Source organism: Schistocerca cancellata, chromosome 5, assembly GCF_023864275.1.
Source record: "Schistocerca cancellata isolate TAMUIC-IGC-003103 chromosome 5, iqSchCanc2.1, whole genome shotgun sequence".
In the NCBI taxonomy this organism is placed as follows: domain Eukaryota; kingdom Metazoa; phylum Arthropoda; class Insecta; order Orthoptera; family Acrididae; genus Schistocerca; species Schistocerca cancellata.
In genome coordinates this window covers 522,654,812-522,673,269 of record NC_064630.1, presented here as the reverse complement: position 1 = coordinate 522,673,269, position 18,458 = coordinate 522,654,812, and the positions used below count along the sequence as shown (strand labels likewise).

The window sequence follows — 18,458 nt, the reverse complement described above, 5'->3', positions numbered from 1 at the left end:
AATAATTTTCATTAAGGAAATTAAAAAACCTACATCAGCTATACCTAGATGTTGGTGTGGTATGCAGTCTGTGCAACTAATAACTACTTCTCTTTATTAATTACTAAACATGAATCAGACTCATTTCTAAACTTCTCCTTCAAACTGGGATCTACAAGTGAGTAAATTCAGAGGAAGTTTATCATTGAATACTCTAATGAGAGCCATTTGGTAAAAGAACTGACTATTGAAAAACATTTAGCATAAATTATTTATTTAATTTGTGAAGTCAGTTCCAATTATTTCAAGTGAGAACTCGTTAAATTAGTAAAAGAAGTGAAATACAATAAAACTATCTGTAATCAAAGCACACCAAAAGTAACAAACCAAAACACCTTGCTCTAGATAATAAGTATTTTGTGCTTTTTATTCGTTATAGAATTCTAAGACCTTTAACTACTTTTTCTACATTATTCTTCTAATTTTCGCTATGTCTCTTTCCTCTTTCTCAAAGATCTTTTCCTTTTTCTACAGAATTCTTTCAAATTTCCACTGTCTTTCCTCTTCTTCTAAACATATTCCTATTTTCTTACTGTTGGTTTACTTGAATTCTTCCCATTCTTTTCCTTTCATTCTGTTTGCTAGTTCTCCGATTTTGTATTGCGTAAAGACAATCCATAAACTTCTGCCTTAAAGTTTCTTTTTTCCTGAAGAATGATTTGTTTTATTAGCCTACTGTACTTCGTGGATTATTTGAACACTTATTTTTAAAGTATTTTACTTTTCGTCAGGGGTTACATAGACGCAATAATAATTATGTCTGAAGTGTGAGCAAGAAAAAGGAATCATTGGATTGTTTTTCGGTATTGTCTGTTAAACAATATGTAATTATTCCTCAACATACGTTAGAGTTTTAAATTCCCTGGATTTGTTTAATTGTGCCAGTATGCACAGGTTAAATTGCGCCACCGAGAAGAAATATCAACACGTACTCTACATGGATAATCAGAACTAACAATTAACGTTTAGATAGTGGTTGCATAATCAAGCCTATTTGCTGAGTATGATATTCTGCACTTAGAAAATTTACATAAATAAAATCCAGTCAATGCAGTCCATCGCCACGAGTTTTTGAAACATATATCAGCTGCTGAAAATTGACCAAAGAAACCTATGAACTTGAATTCACTCACTGAAAGTTTTTTAACCGTTATTCACTTCAAATTGCATCTTTTTTCACTCTGTGACATGGACTAGTCACTAACTGAAAGTTAGGTAAATTTTCTTCTAGCGTCAGTTTAACAGTAACTTACGTCGGTATATAATGTCACAATAGTAAAATTGGTTAATTCTACTTTTTTATAACGACCAGATTATCGTGTGCTTGACATATAGAAAACATTTTCCACTAAGAAGAAAATGTTATTTACGTTTTAGGAGCAACATTCCAGCCATGACCATTCACGCTGGTTCCAACAATGCAAGTGATGACACGGGTGTACGAGTTGACGTTGGAAGACGGTTTGTTCACGAGAGTTTCGATGACATGGCTCTTACGAACGACATCGCTCTTCTAGAGGTAACCTATTCTGCAGTTCCCTGATTCCTTGTCTGTGCTTTTCCTCTTTATGTGTCCTCTTTCTTTCTTCACACTTCATTTAGTTAGAATAGATGGCGGTGATCTAGACTCATAAAGACTTACCTACAAAATTTGTGTTTTGAAACAAAGACAAAAGAAGTTTTTCAATAGTTGAGTGTAATCTAGGGGTGTAAAATTTACAAAATAAATATTCCTCTCAGAAATAAATAATCTTCTGGGAAATATTTGCTGTGCACAACTGCAAATTCATGTATTCCATGTATCACAGTAATGGTTAAGGACTGTTGTTAACAGCATTGCAACTGTTACGTCGACTATGTGTGTATGAGGCTACAGATTGCTCTGCATTTTTGACACGTATCTAAAAATACGCAGCCTTTCTTCATTGAGAGAAGTACGTATCTGGAATTACGATGGTATGTCTTTTAAAGTCACAGCACTGCAGAAGGAGCCGAAATTATGTAAAAGGCTATACCCAACTGTGCCATTCAGTATGAAAGTGAAGTTGGTGATACGCTACAAACTATCTCCAAAATTGTTAACGATCGGTATTCTAAATATGCATTTAACAGATTGGTTTGTCAAGATAGTATTGAGCCAACTATGTCAAAACGGCCAACTTCGTAGATAAGTGGTCATGTCTCTAAACCCTGAATAGCAGCGCGCCACTTTCATTTTGTTGTTGTCTGTTTATAATGCATTTTCGAGTAGGTAACCATTCAAATTAAGATGATGAAAGGGTGCACGTAGGAGTAGTTGATTGGTATAAATGTGCAAGTAGAAGTGGCAATTAAACGCTTAGCCACTTGGCCAACCTATAATTGACACAGCTATAATTATGAACACTTAAATAACAGCACATGACTACTAAGTGCATTTGTAATTCATAGCTGTTTCTTTTTCGTGAAGTTTCACAGATGCTGATGTTTAAACCCTTTTCTTCACGCAATATGAGGGTTATTAACACGAGTAGTTAGAGAGAGATCCCCATAAAAACACAAGTTCCGTTATGTTACGATTATTAGTTACTACGTCGAAACGTATTAGGTATTTGTAAATAAACAACAACACTACGGAAGTTACAGGTTGTAGTACCTATGTTAGTACTTCAAGTTACATTCTGTAGTCACAAATCTCTATACATAAAAGACAAAGTCTCACCTGACTGGCTCACTCACTAACTCATCATCGCCCATCCCAAAACTCTAAGGACAGAAACTTAAAATCTGTAGAGGACATTGATCTCATACTGTAGACGTCGTTTAAGAAAGAATTTTTCGAAATTCCGTCCCTTATGGGGTGAAACAGGAGAGGAAAGGCTTTTGAAAACGAGCCGCTATTAAGACAGTTCTGAAGCTATAACTACCAAAATTGCTATTGGGTTTGTCAATCATAAGTATAAAAATATATGTTTCAGCAATTTAACCCCTATGGGGGAGAAACAGTCGGTGACAGTTTCTTTTTGGAAAATAAATAAGTAACAGAGAGCTTCTTTTAAAGCTACATCTGTGAAAATTGGCATTTGAACGCCTCAGTTCCAAATAAAAAGTACGTGTTTAAGTGATTTTGAAAATTCGACTCCTAAGGAGCTGAAATAGGGGACGAAGTGTTACATGAAATATTTCATTACGAATGCATTTATTAACCTTAACCCATGAAAAGTTGAATTTAGCTTCTCCATTGAAACTAAAAGTTAGTGTCCGCGTCAGATTCAGTCGTGCAACAATGTAATGTTGCAACACATCTCCTCAAGAGTAGCAAAAAACGAATGAAGTTTGGGAAGGGTAAATTGTAAGTGTACAACTGACATATCAAGAGCGTATCACACGATAAAGCACCACAATAACTGCTGCAAAACTATCCGCCTCCCACTTAGGCTATGGTGACAGTCACAACGGGATACCGCTCCACGCTAGCAGGAGGCACCACTAGATGTTGATTTCTCACCACTCACTGACACACCCCTCCCCCTCCAGATACTCCAACTAAAGTTCCAGTAGCTAAGAGTGAACAGAACATATCTATGCTAAGTTAGATTAAGCCAATTTACCTTTATGTAACAGTTTTTGTACGCATAAGCGCCTGCTGATAAGCAAAGCGTGCTTGAAATGCAATGGTATATGTTAAATGAAGCATAAAATAAATAATGAAAATGTTTCTCTCTGCCTTAGTCTGTACTACACAAACAACAGAATGTTCTTCACTTTGTTGATTCCTCAGCTGCAGAGTGCCAGTAAAGCTGTAGCCACAGGCTCAAATCCTGCTGGAACAGTATATTCAAAGTCATCCTTTTTCCTCCTCCTCTGTCTTAATTGATAACGCAACGAATTTAAGTGACAGATTTGTACTGTAGTGCCGTGTAGGTCAAAAAGCAGCTTTTCACAATCGTCGGGTGAGTGATGGTGTATGCAACATTTGACAGATTACTATTTATTAATTCATAGGTGCTTCTCTGTCGCTTATTTTCACAATTTTTCGAATAATGGACCTGGAAGAGTGGAAACATTGGATGATCGCCATATAGAATATTTGTACTTACCTTAAGTATTTCTCTTAAGAGCAACGGCAGAATATCTATTCAAAGCCGGCCGGTGTGGCCGAGCGGTTCTAGGCGCTTCAGTCTCGAACCGCGCGACCGCTACGGTCGGAGGTTCGAATCCTGTCTCGGGCATGGATGTGTGTGACGTCCTTGGGTTGGTTAGGTTTAAGTAGTTCTAAGTTCTAGGGGACTGATGTCCTCAGATGTTACGTCCCATAGTGCTCAGAGCCATTTGAACCATTTTTGAACCTATTCAAAAAAGATTAAAAGGAGCTGGTTAATTTAGGTATACATCTGCGTTTGGTATCATAATTTATGAGACATCCATGGTGGTGTGGTGGATGGGGGAAACGGGTGTGCGTGAATGGTGGTGTGTTACACTATAACATTTCTTTATTCCTTTGGTAATGGGATGACAGTTCTGCGCTAGAAATAAAGTCGTTGGCAGAAAAGATGGAGCATAGAGCACTTAGCAGCGATTAACTGCCGTATACTGGGACTATATAGCCTGTAGGATGAGGATTTGTGAGTGTGATGCTGTTCACACACTGCTGAGCGATTCTTTCATTAGTAGAAATTAAGTGTGGCCTATAATCTGATCTAGTGATAGTTTGGCGTTATGATTCAGCAGCTTATGGATAGTCTCTGCAAATTCTAGAACCGTCCGCCCATCTATGCCGCCGAAATAGTTCTCGTTTATTCTCATGTGGCTACTGCGGTAGCTAACAGGGTCTTTAATAACAAAAAGTTAAGGACTAAAATAATAACACTCTATACAAGTGATGCTGAGAATCTTAGCACCGCGCTCAGCTTGGTAGAACCTGTTGTTATTTCGGGTTCTCTGCCAATCTTAAGCATACTGCATGCTGAAAAGCTCCACAGCGTAGGTGCTTTTCGCTTTTCTTGACAAAGCATCAGCAACCTTTACATTTTTATCATAATGAATAGATGACAGGTATATTTCTTTTAGTATTTTGGACTGAATGGCAGGTTTACTCGAGAACGACTTATTCTAGACGTTACTGTCAACGCTTTGCGTTCCTTGTTCCTCTTTCTGAAAACAGCTGTTTCCCTTTTCGCGTTAGCAGAAGCTGGAATCGAAGTTGCACTCCATACATTCGCTAGTTTAATTTTCAACGGAATTTTGAACCTGCGTTTCCTTTCTCTTCTTATGGATTCTTGCATAACAGCGTATCTCGATTTGAAACTCAATCTTATTCGTAGCTTACGAAATTTCCCTGAGGACGTTACGTAGTGTCATCGATGCTCTGGTGTTGCCTCTTCATCTGTTTGCCTGTCTTTCATGGGTAGTGCCATTGACATCGACTTCAAGAAATATATTTTTCAAGTCTATTATTACAAAAAAGATGTATTGCCTACCTATAACATTTACAGCATAACTACTGGAATCTTCTAAAAATGTGAAACCTGTCTGGCGATGAGATTTTTGGTTTCAGTACGCTTAAGACAGGAAAACACAAATAATTGTGACGGTTAACGATTTGTGTTGTCTAGTTCGCAGTCGGCGCATCTGAGTATTATTCGCGACAACACTGTAATCCATAATCCCAGTACAGAAACGCAGATAAGGCTCATTGACAAATACTTGGGGTATTTCGGCGTTAGGCCTTTCAGACACTAACTGCAGTCACGTCCCAGACTGCTGGTATTTCCTGCTAGAAGGATAACTGAATCTTGGAAACAACGCAGGATGTGCTTGGAAACAGTGTTATCGATGAGTTACTTCCTGGATGAAACAGCCTACAAAATTCACTTAACATATATTCGTATCATTTTCAATAAATAATCTGAGTGATTTTCTCATGAGGTGCGAAATGAAGTTATCAGCTTATGCTTCTGACTCCAGGAAAGTGATTCAACGTGGAAATTGCTATTAATGTCGTTTTTTATGTTGCGAGCTTATCTGTCCTAGCCTTAACGAGTAGAATGGAGAGCACAACGCCGCAGTATCCTGATAGACGTCAGTTGTAAAGTGGGTGCTGCATTTTTCGAGTTCCAGTCTAGCTGCAGGATACTCTTATTAGCAGTTTCGTGAAAGGGCCCCAAGATCGAAAATCTATAAGGAAATTTTGTTTATTTTATTTATTAAATGTCGCATAGTACTTCACTGTAACAGAACAGCAAGTAAACATAGACCGTTTCTAAGTCTAGAATGAGTAAAATCTTACGAATTCGTAGTGACGTAGGCACGCTCCTGTTACAGATAATTATGTTTCATTAAAATAGGCTTTCTTCATAAGGGTACTGCGGTAGTCTGCATTTCATTGGTATTAATGCAGTGAATACTTTAATGGTGTTGTCCGTTATTTAAGTGAACACAACAGTAAACATCAGAGAGAAATTAACCATCAACAGGCTTTATGTAAAACAGTCTGTTCAGGTAGTTTACTGATTACACGCCTACATACTGGACCAGAGTTAAAGATGTCGTTGAACCAGGTGTGAAGTGCATTTCCGTCCAGAGAGGAATATTCTTGACCGTTTTTTGACAAGCATGTTGAAAGGCAAACATTTGAGGGCATGAGATCAGAAGAATAAGTGCATGATGGATGACATTTGAAACTCCTGAATACCTTTGCTAGTGAAATCGGCAGTGTGCGCTATTTTGTAGTATCAACACGTGATGAAGTTTTGTACGACGTTTTTCTTACACTGCGACTCTTACATGTCTTAGTTGTTGGTAAAAAAAAATACAAACTGCGATATACTCTTCAACAGGGAGGTTTTCGTAAGACACAAAAACTTTTCTGAGCCACCATAGGCAAAATATTATGCTCACACTGCCCTTTGCTAGATTATATGTCTCTTGTTAGGGCTCAACCAAAAATTCTTCTTAAGAAGTTAATATAAAGACTTCATAGCTCGTCACCAGTAGGAATTTTGCATTGGAATTCTCAATAAACCAACTGATGACGATCAAGCAAACAGGTGTTAATAGCCACCCCTTTGATTTTCGTTGTATTAAATTAGAGCATTCAGTACCACTGCTCCCGGCTTCTCAACCTTTTCTGCTGAACGTAAGGGACGCACGACGTTAAATGGTCGCACTCCACCACATATGTCTGTTATAGAGGATTCCTCAATGTGCAAAATCCTTCACGTCAGAGCGATGTTTCTTGAAGCAGAAAAAGTCTTTTTCGGACGTGTTTTGCCCAAAAGTACTATCCCCACAGACAATAAAAAAGTTTAGAGCTGCTTCTTTGCCTTCACACCTCCACTAAACCCAAACCAAAAGTATTAGACCTTTTTCCACTTTCGACTATATTTTATCACACTTGAACCACGTTCATAAGTTTCAGACATGCGAAATCGAAGTTGTGAGTGTGGCATAAGTACGAGAATTTCAAACAAGAAAATAACCATTGATAAATACATAAACTCATAGCGCCACACCACGTTCCCCTAGTCGGAGGCGTCTGATGTTGGTAGTAGGCAGCGTATTGTCCGTAGCCGGTAGCTCCTGTGGGTTGAGGAAACTCTAAAGCATAAACTGTTCTGATATTGACGCAGCCACGAGCTGTTTGGTGGATATGTTTCTGGAACTTTTTGCTATTTCGGGTGCATTAGAAAATCAAACGAATTATGTTTGAGTTTCCATAGGAACCACGGGATGGAGTGGACGAGCATCATTCTGCATCTTACAGGGTTGCCAGATCGTGGATGTGGCCGGACTTAGAATTCTGAGAGGCGGCTGCCTTAAGTGAATGACTCGCGTTTCATCTCTGAGGTGACCAGCTGGCGGCCAGCTTTTGTGTCTAACACTGTATTTTCTTGTCATCTCGGTGAAATATTCTAAATGACTTCCATTTAAGATGTGACACTTGAGTAAGTAAAATTAATTGTTTGAACTCAGATATGACGTTTGGCACCGATGCTATGATTGATGCGTAATGCCACTTTCCATGTAATCTACATTAGGAAATACGGACGTAATGAAAAAAAATATACCGCACTACTTTCATGTGGCTTAACAAGTTGGGCTTGAGAGGCCGTGCTGCGAAGACGAGTTGTTTACGTCCTAGCTGTGATAAACAGCGTAGATGTAGGGGGAGTGTAGTGGTTTAGCAACGGAGCGTTCAGAGTACACAGATGTCGTTCACATGGCTAAGTCTCTACGAAAATCGACTGTGAAGTTCGCATTCTAAAACCTATTTTCCCGACCAGAAGCGCTTGAAGTTGAACGTATTTTTGAGAGGTGTGCTCAAACTCGATCCTCACGAACTGATTGGCATTCATCTTTCAATAGCCACAGGTGGTGTGTGTAAAGCTTATCAGTGACAATTGCTGTGGCCAACTCATTCAGTCGTCAGGCGGCTTTTATAAGTTTCTTCACTTCAATAACAGTGTAGAGAATTTCGTGGTGGATCCAGCGGTAATTTGAATAAGAACGGTGCGTGTTTTTGAACTGCCTTTTGACGTGACTGCACAACAAGTAACGTCAGCACTGCAGCAATACGGAAAGGTCCTCGCCTTTACTGAAGAAAAATGGATGAGCTTTGAGACATATCCTGTTCTCATTGGTATACGGAAAGTAAGAATCGATTTCCTGAAACACGTCCGCTCTTATGTATATATTTTTTGGCTGTCGTGTAGTATTTATGTATGAAGGGCAACCTCACATATGCTCCGGTAGTGGCAGAGAGGGTCACGTGTCTACAACGACGAATTGCGCAATTGCCGGTGGGAAAAAGCATTGAACCACAACGATCTCAAGCATGGCCCCTCACATACGTCGAGTCGGTGCGAGGAACTACGGCACCGCTCCCCACTGCACGAGCGCCTAGCGCTGAACCACGATAGCAACACTGCGGGATGGACAAGTAATGAACCAACGAGCGAGAACGTTGCAAGACGCTCCAAGTCGCTCTGTCTCGGAGCGTGTTGATCCCATATGGACGGAAGGGAAAGATGTGGTCACTGACGCTCGAGAAAGGAGGGCATTTAGAAACTGCAAGTTTGGGACAGTCTCAGACATGTTATACGAAGGACGGACACACGCCACAGCAGCAACAAAATAAGTAGTACAAGCACAGTGCAGTACTCCGGCGACGGGTCATGGAAAGGAACGGGAACCCGAACAGCAAGAGACGACCCGAGGTCAATATGGCTGTGGAGGCCCTAGTTCGACTCCAATGAACGTGGGCACTGTGCGACAGCCCGAACCACAAAGCGGTCCATATAGACGAATTCCGACCTTGAACCTAGCAGCCCCTCCACACAATCCGGTGAAATCGACGGATGACGTTGAGTTTGACAACTGGGATGCAGGAAAGACGGAGATACCAACGATAACACAGGACGCAAACGAAAACTAAGGTACCATGGACATCTCGATACAATAAAGAGCAAGTGAAACAGCCACCGTCTCGGAGAGCAGCAGAATATTTATCGGAATTGTGCAGAATGAACCCACAAGAGGTATATCGAATAACGACGATCAACATCAATAACATCAGCAATGGACATAAATTACAGCTTCTAAGTGACATGTTACGGGCATGTTACGGATGTCGATACCGCTTTATAACAGAAAATAAGGGAGGCAGATCTCGACTAATTGCTCGCTCGTATCCATCCAGGTACCGCACAAGAGCTGGGCGCTGCAATGCAGACCAAAGCGGGCACCGACGTTGAGGACGTCGAGCTTTTACCTTTCGTGAGAGGAGCAGCGCTTACGCTCGTCGATGTCCGGTTCGTCAATGTATACATCCCAGTTTCGTCCAGCAGTTTCCTTCGAATTCCATCGGATTGAAATGATACCCTCCTCCCGGGCAGGTACAATCGTATCATTCTTGGACGTGATTTAGATTGCGTACTGCGTTCATGCCATCAGATACCGAATTAGAATCCATGCCCACATCTTCCATCGTCGTACCTGACATGGCCTTCTTGGCTACATGGACCTGCTTACATAAGGACGCGCCGGGGTACATGTACTTTACGGCTACGTCACATAATACGTTACGCAACAATCATGAATGTGGCAAATGTGGGCTTCAGTAGTCTGGCGAATGGATCCTAGAGACTTTTGTGTGCGATATGGGCTCGACTCCCACTTCCAGTGTGTGTTCTGAAACACACTCGAAAAGATCTCCTGTACCTCTAGTAATGCCAAGCGAAGAACGCCAAGTTGTACCGTAGTTCAGAATCCGCATTATAAACATCGTGTCCATTCGCCATCAGATGGGGCAGAGCCGGTGTAGTTGCACCATAGCAGAGGTGGAAGTCGCGGCAAACAGAAACTCGGTCTCCAATGGGCTTCCTTAGATTGGAAACTTTATTTTACTCGTATTTAATGGTCCAATTGTCATTTAAAGTCACAGGGCTCCTGTTTTATTTGAACTTGAGAAACTGAAAAATTTGGTGCAGGGCTGGGATTGGAATTCGGATCTCCTCTTTCGTGGTACCTGACCCGCAAAAAATGATATGGTTCGATCATTTCGTTGTTTTTCTCCAAGATGGCAAACTCTTCTACATCTCCACGAAAGTCACATATGTGGGTTTGAATCCCGATCCAGGGAAAAGTTATACATGGTTTCATTTCAAGTGCTACCATTTTCATCGAACTACTACTGATAAATAATTTTCATTTTTAATGTCTCTTCATGTGTTTAAATAACAACGATAGGTGCCGTTATTTCTAGTCAAACAGGCACACATCTTACTACTTGTGAACAAACAATTTTTGTACAGAAAACAACGGTGGTAGGTGCCAGTTTCGATTCCCGGTCTGGCAAAGAAATTGTATCCTTATTTAAAATTCAGACTCCTCGCTTTTGGTGAAAAAATTCAATATCTAACATTTGATTTTACTTCCTTTAAATCTGATTTTGTGCTTAGTTCGGGTCCCCGTTACAAAACTTTACATCAAAGCATTTCGTTTTATACAACTGCAAACTTTCTCACAAGAAATTATAGTAAACATAATAAGAGTCTTGACAGGATTCCAGACAGAGCACAAAAATGTTCAAGTTTAGGTTTGCTGACTGATACTGTTGAAAACTTCGACATTTCTGGACTCTTTGTGCCCAGTCACCGGTGACGAAAGCTTTGCTTAGTTACAATAGCTATAGATGTTTGGTTTCAGTAGAGATACAGAACAAAAAAAGTTCGTCAGTCGTTTAAAGTTCAGACATGTACTAAAATAAATGCTCAATCGTAAGTAGAGAGAAATTGCTGGTGATGCGATATTAATTTTGAGGTTTCCATAGAGCGCTTGCCGCTGTTAATTGAGTTGCTTTTAACTGTTTAGTTCAACATTCAGTTTATGACAAATCACTCTCATAAGGAACAACGTTTCAGGGGTACAAAAATACTTCGAACTGACATAGAACTTCAGGAATCGATATATTATCTCTAAATCTCTTGTTCATGAAAATACTTAATTTTTCTTAAAGATTGCTAGAACAACTTATGTAGCGGAGGTAGTTAACTCAAATTAGTGATTTTGAAATATCGCTTACTGTACAGTAATAAAATTTGCAAGCATTAAGACTGTCTCATCTCTAATGAAGCAATTTCTAGTACGGTGTTTACAATATCGTCACGTCGATTTACATCTTGTCTGATTACCTTACAGAACATTGTTCTCTAGGATCCCTTGTGGTATCAACTTTGTATTATCACGCGACTGTATTGTAATGAGATCAGAGGACCTGCAAGACAGTTACGTTATGTGGGCTGCATGCATATCAGGCGACGTGCAATTCAGTTCGTTCGAATTCTTTTGGGTATGATAGACTGTTGGCGTACCACAGGTTTCCAGTTAACTGTTTTCTGCATACATTGCAATTACTTCTGTGAAGTTTATCCTAACACTCTAAGATACTGTGAGTTTGGTGTAAGAACTTTTGTCTCAGAAAAATATTGTCTTCGTCAAAGAGATATCATCTAATGCTACCACTTTTTTAAGTTTCCAGCTTGAATATTGCTCCTCTGGACGTGGTCAATTAAGTAACCGTAAGACTAGAAGGAAATCTAAATGAACCCATGTAACACACAAGGCGACAAAAAATTACTCGATATTACATTTAGTAATTTAAATATAAAAGCAATTGTTAGAAAACTAACCGAAGCGAATTTGCACAGCAGAAATCATTCTCAAGTAAAGAATAATCTACAGAAAATTTCGGGGCGATCGCAATATTGGTTAGATATATAAGTAGAAATTAAAAGACATATGTACATGTGAAGTCTTTTCTTTCGGATATATCCGAAAGAATAGACAATTTGTTTGATCCAGGGGCATTATGCATGTATTGGTTCAATGTTCATCTTCACTTGTTACTTAAGGCATGACTGTTGGTGCTTTCTTTTTAGAAGTGAGAGAATACAGGTATTGATGGCTCCAGTTATGCGTGTATCGGTCTATCTGATTCTGTACACATGGAGTGCTTAGAAGCCTGAAGATGGCATTAATGAAATGGCGAATCTGGTTATCTAAGAAAAGTAAATTCTGAAAATATACTGCTGTTTGTCGACTTTTCTTTGGTAAATATCTGACCACCTTCTGTCCCATGTCCACTATGGATCAAGAGATATAAGACTAATTGTTGAAAGGTTTTTAATGGCAGTAACTGCATTTGGGCACTGAAATGTATCGCTGGTTAACAGGTGACAATTTTTGCCGGCCCGGGTCTCGAACCCGGATTTCCCGCTTTACGCGAACCGCCACCGTAACTGCTCCGGCCTTGCGCTCATGCTTCACTTGACCCCAATTTCCAAGCTGTTACTCACTACTGACTTTAGCATGTGTATGTATCAATAAGGCGTCGTCGTCATCGTATATACAGTGTGTTTCCGTAAGAACGTGCAAAAAAATTTCAGGACACAGAGAATGCTCTACTGAACAATTTGAGATAGGGAATCTGGGGTCGGAGAAGCTATCTTAAGGAGATATGGAAGTATACTTGCATACCACTTCGGCTAGCATTACTGTTTTGTAGCTTAGTGACAACTAACATGTGTCGGCTGGCCCCGGCGAAGGTTCGAGTCCTCCCTCGGGCATGGGTATGTGTGTTTGTCCTTAGGATAATTTAGGTTAAGTAGTGTGTAAGCTTAGGCACTGATGACCTTAGCAGTTAAGTCCCATAAGATTTCACACTCATTTGAACTAATATGAGTACCAGTTTACACGTACTGTGCTGTTTATTTAAATGTATATTCTTTATTTCCTGCAAGGAAACAAAACAGAGGAGCCTGATTACTTGTAAGTCGTGATGCAGGTTGTGTTTGTTTTCTTGGTCCACAAGGTGGCTTCGTTGTAGCGCATTTACATTGTCCCACAGCATAACTTGCTATGAATCAACGACCGACTCACTCAGTGTTATTCAGAGATGTGTAGCATAACATGATGGAGCAGTACCGGTAAACAGTTTCGCAGAACTCAGTGACATGCACCTTGGAGAAATACGTTTCCATGCTCTTGCTGCTGAAAGGCTGTACAGTGAACAATTTCCTAAGAGGTATCATCCGTCTGGAGTGCTTATTTCTCTCGAGCGACGAATGCAAGAGACTGGGTCACTGGAAAGAAGAAACGAGGGACCAGACAACGTAAGGACCAGTCGCACACCAGACTTGGAAGAGGAGATGCTGGTAAGAGTTGCAGCGGACCCCACTACAAGTACTCGTCGTACTGCACGTGAAATGAGCGCTGCACATAGTAGCGTGTGGCTAGAACTCCACGAAAAACAGTTACACCCGTATCACCCATAACGATTCTACGCAGTGCTTGTGACTGGATTTACATTGTGTCAGTGGTTGCTCCAACAATCGATTGATCGATCGGATTTATCTCCAAATGGTACTGTTTCCTGATTAGGCCGTGATGGTATTTCGAACAGCATGAATAGCCATGTGTTGGATAAGACAAACTCTCACCCTTTAGTAGAGTCACACCATCTAGTACGTTTTGCAGTGAATATCTGGGCCGGCGTTGTAGGAGGAAATCTCATTGGGCCATATAATCTACCTAGCCGTCCGAATGCCCACCTCAACTCGAGGTTCGTGCAAAGTTCTAACTGAGTTTTTGAGAACGTACCATTTCCTTTTCCTGAGAGGACGTGGATACAATATGACCGTGCACCGGCTTACTTCAGTGTGGACATCTGCAACCGTCTCACTGTTGTATTTCATGGTCGCTGAATTGGAAGGGAAGGTCCAATTCGATGGGCTGCCAGGTCACCTGACCTGAATCCCCTTGGTTATTTCCTAAGGGGATATCTACGAGTAAAGTCATATGCATTAGACCCCTGTGGTTACTGAGATGGAATAATTGCCAGAATTGTAGCTGCTTCTGATGTGATTTCAAACACACCAAGGATATTTATTTATCAGGGTGAATCAGAATGTTGTTCATCGATGTCATGTTTGCATTGTGGTTGATTGCCGTCAGTTTCAGCACATTTTGTAAGACACAAAACAAATGGCACGTTCATTTGCAGAGAACTGTAACTAAAGTAAATAAAAAAGTACACAGTAATGTGATTTTATTCCTACTATCTCCTTAAGCTGGTTTCTCCGACCGCAGGCTCCCTACCTCAAATTGTTCAGTGGAGCATCCTCTATGTCCTGTTAAACTTTTGCACGCTTTGACGGAAACACCCGGTATATAATAGGTGCAAACAACCAACGATGCTGCTCGCATCCGGGAGGACGACGGTTCTATCCCGCGTTTGGCCATCCTGATTTCCCTAAATCACTCCAGGCAAATGCCGGGATCGCTCCTCTGAAAGGGCACGGCCGACTTCCTTCCCCGTCCTTCCCTAATCCGATGAGACTGGTGACATCGCTGTCTGGCCTCCTCGCCCCAACAACCCAACCCCCAACCAACGATGCTGTCTTTCGGTGCGTATACACACCATGCCCGATGTCTTACGGGTGTCAGCAACTGCGAATACGGATTCGTAAGTGGGTGTCAGTAGTGAGTAACAGTCTGAGAATTTGAGTCGGAAGGGAAACGAGCTCGGATGGCAGAGGCGATGAAGTGGAACGCTCGCGTAAGTGGGAAATGCGGGCTATGTTCTCACTCCGCTACAAATTTTCACCAGTTATCATTGATACATTTCAATGCTCAAATCCGGCTAACGTCATTAAAAAAGTTTGAATAATCAATCAAAGGACTGCTGTGCCAAAACATTATCAGGAAGGAATAGATCTTGACGCTTACTAATTTCTATCGAATATTAGTTAAGGCTTCCACACCAACGTGAGTGTATTTGGTTCTGCAGGTAGGTTAAAGAAGTGGTGAAGAAACATTTACATCCTCAGTTTACTTTTTTTATAAATGATATCTCCTTTAGCCCCGTCTTAATATGTAAAGTCACAGAACACCAACCGTTAGGTGCCAGAAACTCCTCATCAGTACGCAGAGTACACGTTAGACAATGTTAAGGTTAAATTGAAAATCACATCATTCTGTCTTTCGGCTCATGGGACAGCAATCTCTTGAGATGTTCAAGAAAGAATAAACAGTTTCGTTTTGAAAATGGCTATTGACGCGTTTCACTCTCACAGGAGCATCACAGACATCTAGACCACTGTCGTGTGTTCGTAGAAGAGCGGAACAGTAGTCCAGAATGAAGCTATAAATGTTGATTGACTCTCAGACATTTATGAGATAGCAGCAACAATAATTGATGACAGGAGTAACAGTACAACAGTCATAGGTTTTACGAGAACAATGTAGCAACGTTTCTGGTTTCACTGTGGACTACTGTTCTGCTCTTCTACGAACACGCGACAGTTGTCTGGATGTCTGATGATGTTCCTGTGAGAGTGAAGAGCGTCACAAATTAAATAAATAAAAAACAATTTTGCAACTTAGACTGCCTATTGTTCCTTGAATGTTAAGATTTGAGTCTGATAAGAATTTTATGGAAAGTTTCATATGGACCATCCTGTATCGGTCTCTACAATCCAAATGAACCAAAGAAAAGCAATGTACAATCTGTAAAGAATCCATACGGAAAGAGTGTGTCAGTTATTCATTTGTCCGAAAAAAGTCTGAGACTTGCTACTGGGAGGCTGCGCAATTATGACGAAATTAAAGACGTCCGTTTTCAGTAGTAATCAGAAGTAACTGAGTAAGACATATGCTTATTACGTTATTCGTTTGTGTTACCACAGTCGAGCGGTCTAGGGTGCTGCAGTCATGAACTGTGCGGCTGGTCCCGGCGGAGGTTCGAGTCCTCCCTCGGGCATGTGTGTGTGTGTGTGTGTGTGTGTGTTTGTCCTTAGGATAATTTAGGTTAAGTACTGTGTAAGCTTAGGGACTGATGACCTTAGCAGTTAACTCCCATAAGATTTCACACACATTTGAACTTTTTTTTTTGTTACCACAGTTTCAGTAGTTGCTTTACAGATATTAACGTACTTAAACTTCATGTAAACAACTAAGAAAATCTGCGTTTAGCTTCATTAATTTAAAACATTCGTCATTCTTCTGTAGTGTTACATATCTATAACTCTGGATTGCTTTCTGAATATAAAACCAGTTCGTTACGAAATCTACTGAAACGTAATTTATACTTACGGAATTTTTATACGTTTTCCCTCTCACACATAGTGGTGTCGCTTGCTTCCACATTTCTAGACCTGAAATACTATACAATTTGGCACTCTTACTATGTGTTTGTGTAGTCAATCACTAAATGCGTCTATGTGTCTTGTGCATGGAGAGTGGCCAAATTAGTAGCTAGTTTTCGATTCACTTTCTCTAAAAATTATTCTCTTCGTCTGCGATTTGCATTATGTCGTTTAATTTCTGTTTGGTTACTATGTTTGTGTCTCAGGAGTGAAGCAAAGGTTTAATGGACTTTGAAGATTTAGGCTAATCTAGTGGCTGTTGAAATGAAGACAAATACTCCAGCTAAGATTCCCTCATAATTTTGTTTTCTTTCGGAGGTAGCCTCGTAGGGCTTCTTTGCGGAAATAGCTATTCTTGCCCTCGGTAACAATGTAAATGCCGTATGACATTAGTGCCTATAGTATCCACTAGCACGCCATTGGTCAACCTTTCTGAGACCATCACTCTTGAAGGAGATCAGATGTCTGCTATAAAGTGAATTCTGTAGGCAAACTTTGAATTCGTTAAAAAAAATAAGGACAATTTTATGTTTGTAAAATGAAGAAAGATAAATACTGTTAACATTGAAATAAATAAAATTCACATTTTTAAATCGAGAAATAAAGGGTCAGTGAGACGTTAGGTAATGTTTATTTCTCACATTTAGTTTGATCTTTTCCACTGTCTGTCATAATGATGTTCCACGTGTAATCGATTTCACTATTGTGTTTCCATTCCTCTATTACTCGAAAATTCTTTTTCATATCTATTAGTCGTGGCATATGGGAGCAGCACTACTGCAGTGCCTGTGTTGTCCAGAGTTACGATGCAATGTTCCTTCGGATATGCTTGCTTGTCCGAACTAACAGGCACTGCGGCGACTACAGCAGCTGTAAAATACATGAAATGTATTCGCAGTTTCAATTATGGACAACCGTCAGCTATGCAAGTGAATGACGACAATGAAACTTCGTGCCGGAACGGGACTCGAACCTAGAATTCCGGCTTATGGCAATAAGCGAGAAATTCGTATTCTAGTCCCGGTCCGGAACAAATTTCCGCAGTCGACGATCCGTTTTACAGGTGATTGGTTTCTATATTCACAGCTGCGAGTACATTTCAAGTACTCTCACACTCGAAAGTTCTTCAGTTAATAAAAGATACTAATCATCATGTTGCTAATTCAGTTGATACTTAATTGTTTTGAGACCTCCTCGTTGTGTCTAAAAAGTTCTAATTTTTGTGTAATTTCAATATTTAAGAACATTTTTTCATTCACTGAAACTTGTTTTTAAAGGCACAGACTTTCTTCTTAGTATTTCGAATGAGGAAAATAGTTTATATGCATAGCATACGACAAGTAGAGAAATATGAAATCCCTAAATCACCCTTTTCATTACCTGTTATCTCATCATCAGTTCAGCGAAAACTGTAACCTGGGAACCATAGTCTGTCTCTGTCAGAATATTCACGAAATTTCTTCGCAAGGCGAGGTCAGTCACACTTCCTCCTTCAAACTAGTTCGTGAAACACACGACGGACGAAATAAATACATTATCCACTATATGCACTCGGACGGCGAACCAGCATCTGAATAACGAAGCAACGGTGACAAATCTATCCGGTCGAATCATTGGATGTGCCATGCAGCAGTTGCCCGGTTGCAGTCATCATTGACTGCGCGTGAATGTCAGTTTAAATTGTGTAAACATTCATTTCCATCGCTTTCAGTACTCGCACTGGCCGTATTTGAA

At 40.3% G+C, this 18,458-nt stretch overlaps 1 protein-coding gene across 1 annotated transcript in view; it reads left to right on the top strand.

Annotated features, from left to right (window-relative positions):
• LOC126188648 (brachyurin-like) overlaps window positions 1-18,458 on the top strand; it is a 110,961-nt gene that overhangs the window by 44,839 nt on the left and 47,664 nt on the right. Inside the window, exon 4 of the mRNA XM_049930250.1 lies at window positions 1,417-1,558. Coding sequence (XP_049786207.1) covers window positions 1,417-1,558 — 142 coding nt within the window. The remainder of the gene's footprint in view (window positions 1-1,416; window positions 1,559-18,458) is intronic.